At 57.1% G+C, this 20179-nt stretch overlaps 1 protein-coding gene across 2 annotated transcripts in view; it reads left to right on the top strand.

Moving 5' to 3' along the window:
• Positions 1-20179, top strand: part of DNAH1 (dynein axonemal heavy chain 1) — a 94394-nt gene that overhangs the window by 65641 nt on the left and 8574 nt on the right. For both annotated transcript variants that reach the window (XM_070492982.1, XM_070492984.1), the window contains exons 37-62: positions 453-630; positions 1512-1706; positions 1796-1915; positions 2172-2330; positions 2488-2595; positions 3706-3846; positions 3993-4153; positions 4620-4777; positions 5087-5260; positions 6047-6085; positions 8692-8870; positions 9989-10219; positions 10930-11126; positions 11608-11743; positions 12716-12924; positions 13155-13326; positions 14106-14297; positions 14674-14784; positions 15587-15772; positions 16207-16398; positions 17708-17875; positions 17968-18159; positions 18343-18474; positions 18985-19110; positions 19770-19889; positions 20009-20158. In XM_070492982.1, coding sequence (XP_070349083.1) covers positions 453-630; positions 1512-1706; positions 1796-1915; positions 2172-2330; positions 2488-2595; positions 3706-3846; positions 3993-4153; positions 4620-4777; positions 5087-5260; positions 6047-6085; positions 8692-8870; positions 9989-10219; positions 10930-11126; positions 11608-11743; positions 12716-12924; positions 13155-13326; positions 14106-14297; positions 14674-14784; positions 15587-15772; positions 16207-16398; positions 17708-17875; positions 17968-18159; positions 18343-18474; positions 18985-19110; positions 19770-19889; positions 20009-20158 — 4126 coding nt within the window. The remainder of the gene's footprint in view (positions 1-452; positions 631-1511; positions 1707-1795; positions 1916-2171; positions 2331-2487; positions 2596-3705; positions 3847-3992; positions 4154-4619; positions 4778-5086; positions 5261-6046; positions 6086-8691; positions 8871-9988; positions 10220-10929; positions 11127-11607; positions 11744-12715; positions 12925-13154; positions 13327-14105; positions 14298-14673; positions 14785-15586; positions 15773-16206; positions 16399-17707; positions 17876-17967; positions 18160-18342; positions 18475-18984; positions 19111-19769; positions 19890-20008; positions 20159-20179) is intronic.

Below are 20179 nucleotides of genomic sequence, written 5' to 3'. Positions count from 1 at the left end.
AGAAAAATGTGCCCTCTCCACCGCCTTCCCTGGCATTTGTGCCTCTGAAGTCTGAGCCTTCCTGGCTTCTGTGGCAGGAACTAGGTGTAGCTCCCGCTTGCTCTGATAGGTCTTTTACCCCTCTCCATCTCTCTCTCCCCAGAACTGGCTGGACCTCCATTTCTCCTGTTGCCTCCTCCCCTACTTCCTTTTTCTTTTTGGAATATTGCCTTTTATCTTCCTTTAATATAACTTTAGTGGAGAATCAGCAGGGAGGGAATATAAGCACACATTTTCATTACACCAAAAAGTCTCATTTTTCCTATTATAATTTTCAAATGAATGAAGATATTGAAGGAGGTTAAAAAAAGCAAAGCAGGGCCAGCCTGATGACCAGGTTTCCCTGGGAGCCAGCTGTGCTTGCTGCCTTGCCTCTCTGGCGCCTGCAACCCTCCCCTCCCTGGTGGCTGCAGGACAGATGGAATTTTCTCCTCCCTCATCCGGGCGGGAGCCATTGCCTCTGACACCAACAAGAAGTGGTACATGTTTGATGGGCCAGTGGACGCTGTCTGGATTGAGAACATGAACACAGTGCTGGACGACAATAAGAAGCTGTGCCTCAGCTCTGGGGAGATCATCAAGCTCACAGAGGTGCATCTACCTGGCCATTCACTCCGCTCTCCTCTGCTGCTGGGTGGGCCCAAAGGCCACACCATGCTGGCCAGCCTCATCCCCCTCCACCCCTTCCACTGAGGGCCACAGCTGCATCTCAGTCAGTCACAATGACCCAGGAGCCAGCTCCCAGTGCCCCTCCCTGTCCCTGAGCTCCCACACCTCAGTCACGTCCTGCACAGCTGCTCAGTGCTGCCCTTTCAGTGGACGCAATTTCTGTAATGCTCTGAGCCCAGGGCCAGGATGACCACCCCACTGCTCCCCAGTTGATGCTTCCTTGTATCTCCCAGGCCCACTTGCAGCCATGTGGGCCCAGTCTGGGTCAGGTGTCCTGGCATTGTGCCTGGAGTCTGGGGGACAGGTAGTACAGACCTGGCCACAGGGACACCCGCCTTGTGTGAGGGGCAGCTCTTAGAGAAGGAGGGGTATCTCCTGGGCATTAGAGCAATTCACAGTGTCTACACGGAGCTGATCTCTTGAGTCCTTCTGAGAACACCTGGAGGTCAGTGTGAACCTGTGTCCATGTAGACAGGTGTGGGGCTCTGGAACAGAGCACACAGCTCCCATCAGATTTCCCTAGGGCTCTGGGGACCCCCAAATGCCCTGACCCCAAACTGGCCAGAGAGCTCCCAGAAATCTGATTTTGGCTCCTCCTCAGGCTCCAGGGAGGGCGATATTATCAGTTGAGGGCCAAGGGGTTCCTGGGTTGCCCCCACCCCAGCATTGCTCCTGGCCCACAGCCTGCCCCATAGCCTGCCCCTAGTTCCAGGATGGGCAGCCCCTCCCCATGGCCCTGCAGGCCTTTTCTTGGCCTTGGGGGCTGGCGGCTGGCCCACTCATAGAGTTCATCTTGGCACCAGGCAATGACCATGATGTTCGAGGTGCAGGACCTGGCAGTGGCCTCACCAGCCACAGTGTCCCGTTGTGGCATGGTGTACTTAGAGCCCAGCATCCTGGGGCTTATGCCCTTTGTTGAATGCTGGCTGAGGAGGCTCCCTGCCTTACTCAAGCCCTATGAGGAGAAGTTCAAGGCCCTCTTTGTCAGCTTCCTGGAGGTAAGTGAGGCCACGGTGCGCCCAGCCCAGGTCGAGCAGCAGGATGCTGTGGCCACCAGCCACAAGAGCTGAGTGCCCATCCCGTGCAGGACTCCATCAATTTCATCCGGTCCTCGGTGAAGGAGGTGATCACATCAACCAATAGCAACCTGACCATGAGTCTCCTCAAGCTGCTGGACTGCTTCTTCAAGCCCTTTCTGCCGAAAGAGGTACGGCTCTGAGCAGTGGCCTGGGTGCCTGCTCCCTCCTGCCCACTGCTCTCCTTGCCTGGGCCATCTGAGGGCCCTCAATCCCAAGTCCAGTTCCTGGAAGAGAGAATCAGATTGGCTCACCTGGGTCGCAGGACCACCCCATCCAGTCTACTGTAGACACAAAACTGATGGAGGATGCCCTCCATCCCCTGGCTTCCTCAAGCTGCTCAGTACTGTTCCTGCCTTAGCCTGATGCTGTCTCCTTTGTCCCCAGGGCCTCAAGAAAATACCCTCCGAAAAGCTGAGTCGCATCCCAGAGCTGATCGAGCCCTGGTTCATCTTCTCCCTGATCTGGAGTGTGGGCGCCACGGGGGACAGCGTCAGCCGCATCGGCTTCAGCTACTGGCTCAGGATCAAGATGATGATAGAAAACGTGAGAGGTGGCAGCCTCCGGGCTGGGCTCCCCGGTCTGGGATGTGTGTGCTGAATGCTGGGGTTCTGGGGCCATCCCCTGAGCCCAGGCCCCCATGGACAAGTAGCCACACAAACTACTTGGCCTTCCAGCCTCTTTTCCTCCTGGTCCCTCGCAGGTGACCATGCCCTTCCCAGAGGAGGGGCTGGTGTTCGATTACAGGCTGGAGGATGCTGGCATCAGCAGCACCAATGACGATGAGGACGAGGAGGAGGAGGACAAACAGGTGACTGTAGGCCCGCCCTGAGGAAACAGGATGGGAGGTCCCCACGGGGTGGTGACTGTCCTCCTCGATGAATAATGACTATAGAGAGGGGGCCATATTGATGGCTATAGGTATGGGGCTGGGGTTATTTGCATCTTCTTATGAATCCTCACAGACCCACAGGGTGGTTATTATTAGCCCATTTTTAGACAAGGAGATTGAGGCTCCGAACAGTCACACCCAGCTAGTCAGTGGCAGAGCTGGACTTGAACCTTGGACTTGGAGATGTCAGAGTGCCTTCCTTCCCAACCACATGCACTGCTTCTTCCGTGTTGATGCTGAGCCCAGGGATGAACCAGCTTGTTTCTACTTAAAAGCCCCTTTTACCCAGGGGCTGTGCTCCCCAAGGTCTGGGGAACAGCCCACATGGCCTGCCTCAGTGTCCCCATCCCTCCTATCAGCCAGCGAGGGCTCCACAAGTCTACCCTCATTCAAGGATCAGGACTCTAGCCCAGGAGGAGGAGGGGGCAGAGAGGCCTCCCCAGGGATGGTCACCATGCAGGGTCCTGCTGGGGATCTCACAGGGCACATTTGAGTCTAACGGTCAGAACTGTCCCCAGTGGGACATGTTGGTTTGATCATAGTAAGCCCCCCAATCAAGGAAGATCTGTAAGTTGGATTATGGCTGTGGGTGAAGGGATGGTGGGAGAGACAAGGCCAGGTGACCTCTCAGCGTCCGGGTGATGCCAGCACCCATGGTTCTGGCCCCCACACCCTAAACAGCAAAGACCTTTGCATTCTGGCTTGTCCAATTCCCAGAGGACCTCCTTCCTACGGAGACCCAGGGACTAGCAGTCCCTAGGGAGCCCCCACTGGAGGCAGCTGCATGCAGGGAAGCCTCAACCTGGGTAGCGGTGTGCAGAGTCATCCATTTCTGGTGGTTTGTTCTGGAAGTCCCCCACCCTGTGTGGAGAGGGGGCATGGTGCTTCTTATTTCTGTCAGAAGCAGCCCCTCACCTGGGCCCTCTTGCCAAGGCCTGGCAGTGCAGCAACTTTCCCTCCTGGTGCACTTGGCAAGGGTTTGGGTGGCAAGGGGTTCCGGGCCCACCCTTGAGCCACCTATGGTTCCAGGTTGCCTGGGTAAAATGGATGGATTCCTCGGCTTCATTCACCATGGTGCCAGACACCAGCTATTGTAACATTATCGTGCCTACCATGGACACCGTGCAGATGTCCTACCTGTTGGGCATGCTACTCACCAACCACAAACCTGTGAGTGCCTCATCACGTTCTGCCTCACCCCACACCAAGGCCCAGGTCAAGGGGGTAGCTGGTCTCCCACATTGACAGGGTGGCATCTCCTACTGTGCGCCTGGCCCTGTGAGAGCACTCAGCCCACGTGATCTCTCCTCTTCCAGGTGCTATGCATCGGGCCAACGGGCACGGGGAAGACCCTCACCATCTCCGACAAGCTCCTCAAGAACCTGCCACTGGAGTACATTAGCCACTTCCTCTCCTTCTCAGCCCGCACCTCGGCCAACCAAACCCAGGACCTCATCGACAGCAAGCTGGACAAGAGGCAGGCACCCCTCACTCCTTTCCAGGCCCCAGTGTCTCCCTAGTCTGGCTGAACCAACTGCTGTCTCACCTCCCCACCAAATTATGCTCTTGGGTTTGCCAGAAACCTCCTGGGCTCCCTTGCAGACTGCTCTGGAGCCTTCTTCCATCAGGAATTCCTATTGAGCCCTTCCTATTGAGCCCTCTTGAGCCTGGGGCTCATCCCAGGCTGGGCACTCGGATGGTGCCTGTTATCCATCTACCTGGAAGGCAGGACTCATGTTGAGGGAGCCCAGACTGAGAGCAGCCAGGTGTGACATCTCAGGATGCTCAGGATGGGACAAGGGGCTGCTCAAGAGATCCAGCAAATTGGAGGAGGCTGAAGTACATGAGGGTTTCCCAGAGGTGGAGATGCCGTCCTGCCATCCCTGGATTCACATAGGACCTGGTGCCCATGGGTGCTGGGCTCATGCAGTCCCTCTCCATAGGCGGAAGGGTGTGTTCGGGCCTCCTCTGGGGCGCAACTTCATCTTCTTCATCGATGACCTGAACATGCCAGCCTTGGAGACATATGGCGCCCAGCCGCCCATTGAGCTATTGCGCCAGTGGATGGACCATGGTGGCTGGTATGACCGAAAGATCATCGGTGCGTGCCAGCCTGTCTGGGTCAGCGAGACATGGGCGGGGTGTCCATAAGGCATGGTAGGCACAGAGCCCAGGGCTCACAGTACTTTTAGAGGCCGACAGAAATGTTTTAGTTTCTTTTAAAATCAGAAAGAAAATGAATTTTTAGGTCAAAGAAAATTTTTAATGTATAACATTAATATATTTGTCTTTATGCCAATACTGTCGTGAATTATAATTTTTTAATATTTTGTTATGGAGGAGGAGGCCCATGAAATTCATAATGCAGCCCTGGGCAGAGTCCCCTCCTCACTTCCTGCCCCCACTCTAGGAGCCTTCAAGAACCTGGTGGATATTAACTTTATCTGTGCCATGGGCCCCCCGGGGGGAGGCAGAAATGCCATCACCCCGCGGCTGACACGCCACTTCAACTACTTGTCCTTTGCTGAGATGGATGAGGTCAGCAAGAAGCGCATCTTCTCCACCATCCTGGGCAGTTGGGTGGGTGAGTATTGGGTGGGAGCGGGGGAGGCCATGGGCAAAGGCAGAAGCCCAGGCCAGTTAAGCTATGCCAAGGACAGCTGGGCAGCTGCTGGAAAAAGCAAAGTGGCTCACCTCAGTCCTGGCTTCACCCCTTACTCATCTATGTTACCTTTGGCAAATTCATGAGCCTCTTTCTGAGCCTCAGTTTCTTCATCTGTAAAGTGGGTGATAATATTAGTGTCCATCACCCCAAGTTGTGAATGTTAAATAAGACATTGCATGAAGAGCATCTAGCGTGAAGCTTGGTACGTGGTGACTGCTGAATATATGATATGTACACATATGCATTCACCTGCATAAGTACACACGAATATGTTAGTACTTGCTCAGAAACTCTGGTGGAAAGATGTTACTTTTATAAATCAGGAAAAGCCACCAAGATCGAATGGACAACGTGGTGCTGATCTTCCATAGGGCTTGGGGAGAAGTCTGCCCCAAAATGCAGTTTCCCCTTACCACCCTACATCTCACCAAACACACTCTGACCGTTAAACTCCATTTGGCACTGTGCCAGCTGATGGGTGGTGGGAGTCAGGCCCTCCCTCCTCTGGCCTGGTTCACCCTGCCCCCAAGGACCACAGGCCAGACCTTGCCTACATGCCCACCTTGGGCTGGGGACCACATTGCTCTGAGGAGGCGGGTGGTTGGTGGCTGCTCTGGGAGCTGCCCACCTGGGCACAGCCGGCCGAGGTGGGCAGCAAGGGGCCTACCTAACTCCGAGCCCTGTGTTTCTCCCTCAACCCTCTAGATGGACTCCTTGGAGAAAGAAGTTACAGGGAGCCCGTGCGTAAGTGCACGCTTGGGCAGGGCCTGGGAGGGCCTGGATGGGCAGGGGATGCTGATTCCAGGGTGAGCCCTGGGGTCTGGGTGGGTGTGGCTAAGGCTGGGGTCTAGGGGCCACAGTGAACCATCCTCAGGCTCATGTGGACCACTGCTAGAGCAAAGGTTAGCACCGGGGCCAACAGCCTCCATAGGCTCATTCACCCATTCTTATAGCCAGTCTGACCCATAGTAGAAGCAAAGTAAATGTGAGCTGAATGAATGAATAAAGGATTCCAACAAACTGCCCCCCATGTGAAGAAGCAGAGGCTCCAAAGAGAGCTGGCATCTCCAAGGAGCAGCATGAGCCAGAGAGCCAGGGGTGATCTGTGGCAGGAGCTGGGCAGCCGTCGTGTGGCGGCCTTAAACAGGGCACATGGGTCAGTCATTGCGGCAGGGCAACTGACCACTCCAGACCTCTATCCCCGCCTCACGTCCTGCCTCTTCCCCCTGCTTCAGCCGAAAGAGGCCATCAGAAGACAGTGCCCTCTTTAGGCCTCCATATCCACTGCTTACCTGCGCCCAGGCCCCCGTGGGCCCAGTCTTCTTTCCCATTATGGTCAGTGAACTTCCCTGCACCCGGGTGAGGCCCAGGCCTCCTCTTAGGCTCGAATCCCATCCCCTGTTCCGTGCTTGAGGACCTGGCTCCACACCCCCAACACCAGTATTCCCTTCCCCACTGGGCTACTCCATCAGCACGCAAACATGTCCCGATTTCTCCCATCTTAACAATAAAACACAAAACAACCTCTCTTGGCCCCTTCCCACTCCCCCCGGGGCCATCACTCCATTTGTCTGCTCACCTTGACAGCAAAACTCCTCAGAAGCATTGTCTCTTCCTGCTGACACCGGCTTTCTCCTCCCACTTTCCCTTGAGCCCTCCAGTCCTCTCATGTGGCCAGACCAAAACTCAGCTCTCAGTCCTCACCTTCCCAGGCTGTGGCACTGTTGGTGGCAGCGTTGACCTGGCGACAGCCCCTCCTTCCCGCAGCATGATTCTCTCAGCTCTCCCCTCTTCCTAGATTGAGCCCAGATTGACTGGGGCTGTCTCTCCAGTCTCTTCTCCCTCTAACCACACTTTCCCAGGACAATCTCATCCCACTCCTGGCAATAACCGCTATCTTAGTGCTGATGATGCCTGAGTCCATGTCTTCAGTCCAGACTGCTCTCCTGAACCCCCGACCCCACATCTCCTCTCAGTTGTCCACTGGGCATCTCATCTGTCAGGAGGTCCTGCCGCCTCTCTCTCCAGAACCCATCCCAAATGGGCCGCTGCTCACCACCCAGCCACCTCCTCATTCTCACTCACCCAGCCATTGTAGCAGCCCCCTCCCTGGTCCCCCTGCTTCTGCCTTCACCCCGTGTCTGCCCATCCATCCTCCACTTGCAGCCAGAGGGACCCATTCAGACATTAAATCAGATCACATTCCCCCTCCTCTCTCTCTCTCTCTCTCTCATGCAGGTAAGAGCCCAAGTCCTGACAGTGGCAGGCAAAGCTGTCCATTCCCCCTTGGCATCTCTCTCCTCTCACCCCCTCCTTGCTGGTCCTTAACAGCCCAGGTGCGGCCGCCTCAGGGCCTCCACCCTCGCTGTCCCCTCTCTGGAACACTTTCTTCAGTTCTGGCCTGCTTGTACCTCACTTCTTCAGATCTCTGCTTGAGCATCCTCCTCAGTGAGGCCTCCGCCAGCATTTATGTCCAGTCCTCACCCAGGCTTTCCCCTGCTGCCAGTCTCTCCACAGCACTTTCTGTTGTCCGTTTACTGTCCACTTTGCATGTGGGTCTGTTCATTGCCTGTCTCCCCACAAGAACGTCAGCCTGTTGAGGGTGAGGAGTGTGTCTGTTGGGACTGCCTATGTGCCCAGCACCTAGAACGGTATCTGTGATAATGGATGAGCCCCTTTGTGAGCCCTCCTGCCCCTTCTTTATGTTTTTCCACCTCTAGGGGCTCCCTCTGCCCCAGGCTTCCATTGATAGAATTTTGGTTCCCAGCAAAGAGTTGGATAGTTTTCAAAGAACAAACAAATAGGTTATGTGAGTGGTGAAAGTGCAGGCTGCGGTTGCAGTGGCTCCACGGCAGTGGTAAGCCCTGAAGGTCACGGCTGAGCTCCAGGCCTCCCATGTCCACCATGAAGTCCTGAAGCCTGTGTTGACCATGTGACTCTCCCCATGTGTGGCTCAAAGCTGGCATGTTTCAGGTCTGGTTCACAGCCTCATAGGGCAAGGCAGCAATGGCCCCGCCCAGCACTGACTCCATTAGTGTCCCTAATTCCATGAGTGTGTCCCAGTGCCCCAATGCGTGGACAGCCTACATCAATAATAAGGATGTGAAAGCAGGGAGCTCAGAGCAGATGATTCCTCACTCTGAGGTGGGGGCATCAGGAAGGCCTTATGCATAAGGAGGAGGAGGTATCCGAGAGGGGCTGAAGGGTGAGCGGAATCCAAGGATGTAGGCTGGGGAAGGAGGTCTGGGGGAGAACACAGCACCGGCAAAGGCAAAGGGGGTTAGGATCTGCAGAGACTGTGCAGGGAGCTCCCACCTGTGTGACCCAGGCCCACTCTCCTATTCCCACAGCTGGAGCCCCCAACATCGCCCACTTCACAGATCCCCTCGTGGAAGCCACCATCATGGTGTACTCCACCATCACGTCCCAGCTGCTGCCCACCCCGGCCAAGTCCCACTACACCTTCAACCTGAGGGACCTCTCCAAAGTCTTCCAGGGCATGCTCATGGCCAACCCAGCCAAGATCGAGGTGAGGACCTGGCAGACCCCTTCCCCAGTGTCCATGGAGGAGTGTCCAAGCTGTCCTCATTGTCCTCCCCAGCCCCCAATTTCAGGCGTCCCTGCCCAAACACTCCCCAGCCTTGATCCGAGTAGACCCAGAGTGGAGCTGGGGATATGGCGGGCCAGGCCCCCAAGAGCCCTGCCTTCATGCAGCTGAGCCCCATCTTACAGGTCAAACCCAAACCGACAATGGCAGCTGTGATGGGGGTCACCCAAGAGAGGGAGCCAGGGCAAGGCAAGCGAGAGAGAGGGCTCCTGATGGAAGGCCTGGGTGTGAGAAGATTTGGGGAGCGAGTGGGTGGGATGCCTCTTTGGTTCCAGGAACCAAAGGCACCCAGGTGGAAGGAGCAGGAAGTATAGCAGGGAGCGGGGTGTCAGATGTGCTGGGGAGGCTGGGGCAGACTCTGAGGGTCTGCCATGAGGAGGGATGGGTGATGGATTGGCAGTTTGGAATGGGGAATGGACAGGTCAGTGTGTGTGGAGCCTGGGGCCGGGGAGAGAGGGTGAGCAGGGCAGAAGCCAACCCTGGCCTTGCCAAACTATAGCCAAAGGAGCTGAGAAAAAAGCCTGGGCAGTCTTCTGAGGGTGGTCCAGTCACCCAGGAAGAGGTGGGGAGCCAGAATGGAGGTGGCAGCAGAGACATAGAAGGGGGCAGAGTCAGAGGGGATTTGTGGGTCAAGTCAGTGGGGCTTGCTGAGTGGTTAAATGTAGGGTGTTGGGAAGGAGTAGAAGATTTGGGCATTCCTCCCAGGCGTATGGTTTGGGGACCCATAGGAGCCAAAAGAGGGGAGAAGTAACGATCAGCTATTAGAGCTGGGTGCCCACCAGGCACTTGGCCAACTGGGCCTGGACCTGGGGCTGGAGAGACCCAGGCAGCACTGTGTAGTTCACTCCATCCTCAGCCGCTCAGTAGACTCACCTTCCAGCAGCCCCTGCACATGGCCCTGGCTGGGTCTCGGTGGGAGAGCCAGGCCTGGGTCAAGGCTCAGGAGCTGTAGCTCTCCCATACCCCCCTACCCCTGGTGCTTTGAGGGGTGGCTGAGGGCCCAGGGCCGAAGGTGGGCACTGATGCTGGGGCGGCCGCAGGACAAGGTGCAGCTGCTGCGACTGTGGTACCATGAGAGCTGCCGTGTGTTCCGTGACCGCCTGGTGAACCAGGAGGACCGCAACTGGTTTGACAAGCTCTTGGAGAGCCACATGGAGCGGTGGGAGGTGGCCTTCAACGAGGTCTGCCCCTTCCAGCCCATCCTCTACGGGGACTTCATGTCACCAGGCTGTGACGTCAAGTCCTATGAGCTCATCACCAGCGAGAAGAAGGTGAGGGGCCCGGCTGGTGCCCTACCCACAGCGGGGGCCTCTTCACTCTGTCCCCCTGCAAACCAGGCCCTGGGCAGCCACCAATAACAACCATCATGCTATGACTAGAGGGTCAGGACCCTGGGCTAGAAGGCCAGCTTGGAGACTTCAGGCCAGCGCTTGCCTCTCTGAGTCCCCATTTCCTCGCCTGTCAAATGGGTACAGCAGGCCCTGCTTGGCTCAGCTCTGAGGACAAATCTATGGTTCATCTGAGATGGGCTCTGTAAATAGAGACATACTGTGCCCATTTGAGGAGCTCTCATCCCACCCACAGAGGGGCAGAAGGGCCCCTGGGACCATGGGTCTGCATCAGGACCCCAGGGATGCAGGAAAGAGGGCTCAGTCAGTGGTCTCAGAGCTGCGTGGCTGGAGTGAGACTTCTGATGGTTTCTCTCCACACACATCCTCCCCTAGTTCCCTGGAGGGTCCCAGGTCAGTACATCCTGGTGAGCCACAGAGGGAATAGGCAGGGCTCTGACCCTGACCCTCAGGCCTCAGTGTATCTGATAGGTTAGGCCTCGTTCAGGCAGACCTGGCTTCTTAAGGCCCAAAACCTCCCGACGCACAGAGGAGCAGAGCCGGCTATGGGAGTGGGAGTGCTTCTTGTCAGTGGACCCCAATGTGTGGGGACAGAGGGAGGACCCAGCTCTCCCCATTCCCTGGCCCCCCAGATGAGGCAGGTAATCGAGGAATATGTGGAGGACTACAACCAGATCAACACAGCCAAGCTGAAGCTCGTCCTCTTTGTGGATGCCATGAGCCACATCTGCCGTATCAGCCGCACCCTTCGCCAGGCGCTGGGCAATGCGCTGCTGTTGGGCGTGGGTGGTAGTGGCCGAAGCTCCCTCACACGGCTCGCCTCGCACATGTGAGGGTCCCCAGGCGTGGTGTGGGCAGTGGGTGGCTGGTATCAGGCTGTTGCTTCCATCCATATTCTTCCACGGTGGGAGCCTGGAGCCCCCCTGAGCCGGACCCATCAAGCCCATGGGCTTCTGGAGGGACTGGGAACGGGACCTGGGCTCAAAGGAGAGCAGCTGCCTTCCCCTTTGGTGCTGTGGGGTGGGGGATGAAGCTGTAGGCATCCGGGAGGGATTCTTAGAGGAGGCAACCGTGGGCCTGCTCTCAGAATCAGAACTGGGAGGATGGAAGGGAATTGCATTCCAGGCCAAGGGAGCAGCTTGAGCATAGATTTGGAGACAAAAGACCATGTTCAGGACCTGGAGAGTCTGAAGATCTGCCCAGGGTGGAAGCAAAAGTCTGGATGGCGAGGGTGGGGCATGGGCACCCACTAGCCCCTCAGCACTTGGCCCCATGCTCTGGCACACCGCCTCCCGAAGTCCTGTTTCCAGGGCCGAGTACGAGTGCTTCCAGATTGAGTTATCCAAGAACTACGGCATGACAGAGTGGCGCGAAGATGTCAAGAAGGTCTTGCTTAAGGCTGGCCTGCACAGCCTGCCCATCACCTTCCTGTTCTCGGACACCCAGGTGCCACCGCCACGGGCAGTGGGCAGGGTCCAGGGTGGGCTGGATATAACCCCATCCCAGTGTGGCATCCTGGAAGGTGGTCAGTTCTTCGTGTCCAGGTCACTTGTCAGTGGGGTGGATCTTGGGAGGAATGGCTGGGACGAGGTGGAGGCCACAGATGGGTGGGTCAGGTGCATGGGACCGAACCCAGCTTCTTAGAGCTAAGGGGGCATAGATCATTACAAGGCCCAAAGGTAAAGAAGGCCTCTGGCACCATGGCTGACCACAAGCAACACCTGACTCACTGGCCAACAGCTTCTCACTCAAGGACCACAGGACCTGTGCCCAAAGTGCTGTGCCCATGGCTTCCTTCTTGGAGGCTGCTCCCTCTGGAGCTCCCTAGGCATGAGGCCTCTCCCCGGTTCTCTGTGAGAAGGAGAGGTTGTGCTCTGGGGCCTCAAGACAAATAGAGCAGTGCTTAAACCTGCTGGAGGTTGGGGTTGGGCTGAGGCTGAAGCCCTGGAATACACTCTGCCCTGGACAAGGGCCCCTCTACTCCCAGCCCTGCTCCTACCCCCGGGCTCCTTTCATGAAGTCAGGCAAGTGAGGGTGCCCTCTGGCATAGGCCAGGTTACCATATGAGATAGGCAAGGACTCATTTCTGCCTGTGGCCTGGTTTCCTCCTGTGAGTACACTGAGGCATAGAGAGGCCTGGAAAGTGAGGAGGAAGGTGCCATATCTCCCACCCAGGACCCAGGGCCCTTCTACAGCCCAGGGGTGATGTTCAGGCTCTCTTCTGTAGGGCAGGCCTGGGAGCAAGTCCCAGACCACAACTTGTGAGGTCACTTGTGTGACCCTGGGCTTCTCTGAGCCTTAGTGGCATGATCTGTAAAATGGGACTGTTGTGAAGTTTCCAGTGAAACTATGATCATGGAGCCCAGCACCTAGGGGCCGTCATCAAGGCTCAGCTCCTCTACCCCCATCTCTCCCCAGATCAAGAATGAGTCCTTCCTGGAGGACATCAACAACATCCTGAATTCAGGTGACATTCCCAACCTCTATACTTTGGATGAGCAGGACCAGATTGTCAACACCATGCGGCCCTGTATCCAGGAGCAGGGCCTGCAGCCCACCAAGGCCAACCTCATGGCGGCCTACACTGGGCGTGTGCGTAGCAACATCCACATGGTGCTGTGTATGAGGTACAGGTGGCCATCATGGCCACGCAGGAACAGCAGGGCTGGGTGGGGGTGCACCTGGGCTTGCTGTGAAAAGAAGTGGCCCAGGCCTGGCCACCATGCCATTGGGTCCAAGCTGCTGTGCCGTTGCATCCTGGCTGCCATGCCACAGGGCTGTGGAAGGGCCCTGGGTCCAGGGTTTCTGGGGGTATAAGTCTGTGTCTCGTGGCCTCATTTGGACCCCTGACCCCCAGCCCCATCGGAGAGGTCTTCCGAGCTCGCCTGAGGCAGTTCCCCTCCCTGGTCAACTGCTGTACCATCGACTGGTTTAACGAGTGGCCAGCAGAAGCCTTGGAATCTGTGGCCACCAAGTTCCTGAATGAGATCCCAGAACTGGAAGCCACCACTGAAGTAATTGAAGGACTGGTAGGTACCTTGGTGAGGAGCAAGCCCTTGGGGAAAACTGTTTAGGTTTTGACTTGGGGGTCACCTAGGCCTGCGTGAGAGTTCCAGGCCCACCACTGATAGTAAGCCTTTGGGCAGCCAACTTTACCTGTCTAAGCCTCAGTTTCCTCATCTGTATAATGGGAGTGCCACAGGGTCATCATGGTGACATAGGAGGTTGGGCACACAGTCACACTGTCACTGTTTCTCTTATTCCCGGAGGGCCTTGTGGTAGCTTTCTTCAGAGAGCCCACTGACACAACCCAGAGGCCATAGATGGGGGGGCTCGATTTTTCTGGTCCAACCCAAGAGAGTGATGGTCACAGGGGGCCCAGAGCAGGGTAGCCCATGTCCTGCCCCACTGTGCTGAGGCCTTGGGCCTTCCCTCCCCTCAAGTCCAACCTCCGAGGGGGATCCCACCTTAGGCCTCTCAGACAGAGGCAGGTCATGGGGCACTGTGACAAGGGCACTGGGCCAAGAGCTGAGAGACACCTGGGTCCATGTGCAAAGCCATCTCTGCCCTTGACAGCTATGTGAACTTGAACAAGCCCTTTGACTTCTCTGGGTTGTGGGATTTTTATCTGCAGAATAGGTGACCTTGACCTGGCGGTCGTGAGAATCATAGGAAAGAATGAATGTGAGGGGCATCGGGGTTCCTACACATGGCTCCCTCCTCGGGACCAGGCTGCAGTAGCTTCAAGGGTGCCTCGTCTTTGCTGGGGGCTCTACAAGGCTGGCATCAGTGGTCTCCCACCCCACAGATTCAGGTTTGCGTGTATGTTCACCAGTCGGTGGCCAGGAAGTGTGTCGAGTACCTGGCCGAGCTGGCCCGCCACAACTATGTGACCCCCAAGAGCTACCTGGAGCTGCTCAATATTTTCTCCATCTTCATTGGGCAGAAGAAACAGGAGCTGAAAACTGCCAAGAACCGCATGAAGAGTGGTCTCGACAAGGTGGGCCGGGGTGGGGCCTTGTGGTCAGCTGCTAGCTGCCCATGGTTCTGCCCACTCCTTCTAAGCCCTGAACCAGCCCAGCCTTTCAACGGGCAGCCTACAGTGTTTAAATGGTGTCTTCCTCCCTCACCAAATGAGCAAAAGCTGCTGGCCAAGGGCAAGGCCAAAGCAGTTCACCCCACAGATTCTCAGAGAACTGCTCCCTTCTTCTGGGGTCCAGTGGGCAACCTAGGGGCTGCTGAAGCTGCCGGGCACAGTCTCTCACTCATGAATGAGGGTGGCGCTGCAGGGTCCTCTTCCCTGCCCCCTCCAGGATCAGCTCTCTCTCTGGTCTCCTGTCACACCTAATTTCCTCTCTGTGCCCCCCACCCCACAGCTGCTGCGTACTTCCGAAGACGTGGCCAAGATGCAGGAGGAGCTAGAGATTATGCGCCCCCTGCTGGAGGAGGCTGCCAAGGACACTACGCTCACCATGGAGCAGATCAAGGTTGGGGTGCTCTCAGGGCTCCCCTCCCTGATGTCTGACTATGTCTGAGGATGCTCAGCATCTGCATGCAACCATAAGATCGCTAGCTGCTCGACCTCTACGGGGTGCATAGCCTCTTGGGGCCCAGTTTCCTCTTTCAGTAGTCATTTTTTATTCAACAAATGCTTGCTCAGAGCCTGTTCTATGCCAGGCACTACAGTGGCCAGGGGGTATGGCGAAGGACAAGACAAACAACACGGACTGAGTGGCAGGGCCACCACAGGCAGCCAAGCAGAATCTGCCTGAATCTGCCTCTGAAATCTTCTGAATCTGCATGAGGGTCCTGTCTGTCCGCCCCCCGCAACAGCTCCCCCGACGGCATTCAAGGGCCCTGCCCTCACAGCAGACATCGCAGATTTGCATATTCCTCTTGACAGCTTTCTGGCAGGAGTAGTCATGTCCTGCTCTACAAAGTCAGTGTATTGAAAAATTTTCCAGCAGATGGAAAGAAAGTGACTTGCAAGCGGAGCACCTTTCTTCATCTTGCATGGAGGTGCCCTGAGGGCTTAGGGGTTCCTGCCCCATGGGGCATTTATGCTCAAGTATGTAAAATCCTGAGCCCCATGCCAGGCCCACAGTGAGCACTCAGTTTTGGAAGGGGCTCCTAGCATTCCCAGATCTCCATGGCCTGTCTTAGCTCAAAGGGACCCTGGAGAATGGGGCATCCCAACTCTCATTTCTTGCAGAGAGGAGAAAGGGGAAGAGGGCACACTTGTCTCTGATGCTGGTCACCAGCTGAGCCCTCCCTGCCTTGGGTCCCCAGGTGGACACGGCCATTGCCGAGGAGACCCGGAATTCAGTGCAGGCAGAGGAGATCAAGGCCAACGAGAAGGCCAGGAAGGCACAAGCTATTGCCGACGATGCTCAGAAGGATCTGGATGAGGCTCTGCCAGCCCTGGATGCAGCCCTGGCCAGCCTGCGCAACCTCAACAAGAATGATGTGACTGAGGTGGGCAGCCAGGCATCTCCTGGGTTCCTTCCCCCTGGCATCCCTCCCTGGTGCCTCTTGAGTTCTGGCCCCTAGGCTCTCCCTCTACACGTTGCTTGGGGGCCATGTACCAAGAGGCGAGGGCAGAACTAGGTCCTGAACCCAACTGCCTGCATTACCTCCTTATACCAGCCCCCAGGGCCTGGGGAGGCACATGAGGAGGGCTTCGGGCCCTGAGAAATGAGTGTTGAGACCTCATGGCCAAGCCTGAGTATGTGGAGAAGCAGTAGGAGCCACAGGCTGAGGCAGACCTCAAGGGATCTCCAGGCATGCCCTTTGTCTGTGGTGGTAGGGACTTGGTTTGCGAGGCCCACCCTGTCAGGCAGCTGTCCCTGCCTAGGGATACCCACTCAGTGATGGACCTCCTCCTTCCCCACGCTTGGCCTGGCCCACAGGTGCGTGCCATGCAGCGGCCACCCCCAGGTGTGAAGCTGGTCATAGAAGCTGTGTGCATCATGAAGGGCATCAAGCCCAAGAAGGTGCCTGGAGAGAAGCCTGGCTCCAAGGTGGATGACTACTGGGAGCCCGGCAAGGGGCTGCTGCAGGACCCTGGCCGCTTCCTCGAGAGCCTCTTCAAGTTCGACAAGGTAAGCGTGCCAGGCACCCAGCCAGCCAGTGAGTGAGGACGGACAGGACTCAGCGGGGCAGGGAAGTGGGGAGAGGAGCCTGCCCCACCACAGTGCTGATGTCTCTGTTCCGTCTCCCTCTGCCTGCAATACACACAGCCTTGTGGCCACAGAACTGACTGGGACCAGATCCTCCCCAAGGAGCTCTCTGACTGGTGGGGGTGACAGACAGACCCACCAGCAGATGGGTATGGAGGAAATCAGGACCCGTGCTGGCTCCTGTGCCCATAGGGCATCACCCACAACAACTGCTAGGCTCTGCATTCTCGAAATTCTCTCTTGTAGCCTTTCCTCCCTGTGACCCCCGTGACCCAGGTTTAGACCTTCACCATCTGCTCCACCATCACTTCTCCCTCAGCCTCAGCCCATTAGTTTCAGCTTCCCCTGTCTGTCTCTGGGTTTCTATGTCTGCCTGTCCATCTAGGCTCTCTGTGTCCATGGGCATGTGCTCTTTCAGCGGTAGCTTCCTGGTTAAGTCAGCCTGGAAATCACAGCCCTCTTGGAGGGCCCCTCTCCTGCCTAGAAATTAGCAAGGGGGCAACTGCCTGTCCCACATAGGCTACTTCCCTTCTCCCCACCATGTGTCAGTGTTGGGGTCCCAGGAACTTCCCAGGCTGCACTGGGAGGGTGAAGGCTCATCTCAGCAGCAACTGGACCTCGTACGGGCTCCCCATCCCTCCTCTTCCTCTTCCATCAGACCGGAAGCAGCAGCCCTGCAGGCCTGACTAAGCCCAAATCAGGAGTGCTCAGGGTCAGTGCTCAGGCTCCCCTGGTCCCAGGCTCTGACGTCTGGGAGCTCATGAACAATGTAGATTCTTGGGCCTATCATGAATTACAAGATTGGGCCCTCCCAGGGTGAGATAAGAGCCCCGGGGTGTGGAGAGCTCTCGAGGTGAGGATTTGTACCCTTGTACATGAGCCTGGTTGGGCACCAGAACCACTCAATCATCTCCACACCTGTCAGGAAGTGGCCCTTGTGTCTAAATGAGTTTTAAATGGGGCCTGTGTATTATCAGATCTTGATCATCATTATCAGATCAGTCATTTCTCAAGGAAGAAATTTCCAATCATATTATCTGAAATCCTGGAACAGAATTTCCTCTTCTGGCCAGCCCTTCTGGGTTGTGTTTATTTCCTAAGGAGGATACCTGCACGGAGGCTTGCATGGGACATGGGGCACAGAAGCAGGATCAGGGTGTCCCTCAGCAGGCCCCACTGTCCTGTCATCCCTGAGAAGTAGCCCCCTGAGGCTCATGGTTCCCATCCCCAGGACAACATTGGGGAGGCGGTGATCAAAGCCATCCAGCCATACATTGACAATGAAGAGTTCCAGCCAGCCGCCATTGCCAAGGTGTCCAAGGCCTGCACCTCCATCTGCCAGTGGGTGCGCGCCATGCACAAGTACCACTTTGTGGCCAAGGCCGTGGAGCCCAAGCGGGTGAGGGCTAGGTGGAGAAAGAGGGCAGGGGAGGTGGGGTGTGGGCTCCCCTGGGGCACTTGGCAAGCTGGCCCTGCGCTCTCCACCTGCAGCAAGCCCTGAGGGAGGCCCAGGACGACCTGGAGGTGACACAGAGGATCCTGGAGGAGGCGAAGCAGCGCCTACGCGAGGTGGAGGATGGCATTGCCATGATGCAGACCAAGTACCGAGAATGCATCGCCAAGAAGGAGGAGCTGGAGTTGAAGTGTGAGCAGTGTGAGCAGCGGCTGAGCCGTGCAGACAAGGTGCACACACCCCTCCTGGGAGGGCCTGTGGACATAGCCTACCCCAAACAAACACTGGAAGGGCCTGGGTGGTGGGGTCCTGGGGTGGCTGTCCACACCCCCTCCCTGGCAGCCTTAGGGGCAGGGACACCCAGGCCCCCGGCCCAGCCTCCCAGAGCCCACCTCAAGAGGCTTCCTCTGCAGCTCATCAACGGGCTGTCAGATGAGAGGGTGCGCTGGCAGGAGACAGTGGAGAACCTGGAACACATGCTTGACAACATCTTCGGTGATGTGCTGGTGGCTGCCGGCTTTGTGGCCTACCTGGGCCCCTTCACGGTAAGGTGGCCCCAGACCTGCCTGGGGCAGCCTCATCTCTCAAAAAGGCCCTGCCTTGAGGCCTCACTTCCATGAGGGGCAGCCTGTGGGGCAGCTCTTCCCGCACACACTCATTCAACAAGCACTTATCAGGCACCCCATCTGAGCCAGGTGCTGTTCCAGGCACTAGTGATACAGAAGTGCACAAAACAGCTAGAAAACCCACCCTGGCGGGGTTGGCCTTCTATGAAATATGAGCTCACACTTCTGTGCTTGCTGTGTGCATCTCATTCAGTCCTCACAGCTGCCCTGACAGTGGGCATTGTTGACATTACCCTTGTTTCATAGATGAGGGGCTGAGGCTTATGGAGGCCAAGGAAGTCACTCAAAGTGGGACTAAAGTGCTGGCTTCTGGCTCCCTGGCTGAGCTCTGACCTCTGTGAACAACTGCCGAATTCTGGGGGGCAGAGGGAGTGGGGAGGCCATCACGGGTGTGGTGGTGGGGTGGCCCTGAGTCTGGCATCTCCCCAGGGCCAGTACCGCACAGTGCTCTACGACAGCTGGGTCAAGAAGCTCACAGAGCACCAGGTCCCACACACCTCTGAGCCCACACTAATCGGGACACTGGGGAACCCTGTGAAGATCCGCTCATGGCAGGTGCCTTCCCCGGGGGATGGAGCCACTGGGCCGGGCGTGCGGCATCGTCCAGGTTGGGCCGGGAGCCTCCTGCCTCCCTCCCACCCTCTTTCCTGGGTCTACTTACTGAACCCACTGGGGGCCAGCTAGTGGGTGGTGCGTAGGAGAGGAGAAAGCAATGTGGAGTGTGGCACAGATTTACCTAACTGTGGGCAGACAGTTCAAGGCGTGCTTGTAAGAGTGGGGTGGGGTGCAGGAGCAGTGTTCAAAGTGACAGTTAGGAAACATTCCCTAAAAGAAGTTGTGTCTGAGCTAGACCCTGAAGGACAGGTAGAGTTGGCACAGGGAGAGAACCAAGAGGCTGTAGGCAGAGGCCAAGGCTGAGCCTAGGTGAGGAGGGCCGATGGGCTGCGGGCTCGTGAAGATGGTTTGACTGAACAAGGACTCGGTAGGGAAGAGGACAGAGAGGCCCACTGAAGGAGGGTGTCAGGAGCCAGCCTAGGAGCAAGAGAGAGACAAGAGTCCTGGGGGCTGAGAACTTGCACGCACTGTCGCCTGCCCCCTCCAAGGCGACAGAGTAAGGAGAGGGAAGACACAGCCAAAGCTGGGAGTAGCTGGTGCCGCAGCTGACCCTGCTCATGTGAGAGCCCTCCCCTAGTTGGGTGTCTGGTGCCCCACAGATTGCTGGCCTTCCCAACGACACACTGTCAGTGGAGAATGGGGTCATCAACCAGTACTCCCAGCGCTGGACCCACTTCATTGACCCTCAGGGCCAGGCCAACAAATGGATCAAGAACATGGTGAGCCACCTGGCTGAGTGCTGCCACCCCACCCAGCTGGGCTTAGCAGGTGCAGGGAGTAGATGAGCCTCAGGCTGGCTCTCAGCCCCAACAGCCCCGACTTGCCCCTGTGCCCACAGGAGAAGGACAGTGGGCTGGATGTGTTCAAGCTGAGTGACCGTGACTTCCTGCGCAGCATGGAGAACGCCATCCGCTTTGGCAAGCCTTGCCTTCTAGAGAATGTGGGCGAGGAACTGGACCCGGCCCTTGAGCCGGTGCTGCTCAAGCAGGTAGGCCTTCAGTGGTCGGGG

The sequence above is a fragment of the Equus asinus genome, chromosome 21, assembly GCF_041296235.1.
Source record: "Equus asinus isolate D_3611 breed Donkey chromosome 21, EquAss-T2T_v2, whole genome shotgun sequence".
NCBI classification, from domain to species: domain Eukaryota; kingdom Metazoa; phylum Chordata; class Mammalia; order Perissodactyla; family Equidae; genus Equus; species Equus asinus.
The sequence above is the reverse complement of the archived record's forward strand: the minus strand, read 5'-3'. Positions and strand labels throughout refer to the sequence as shown.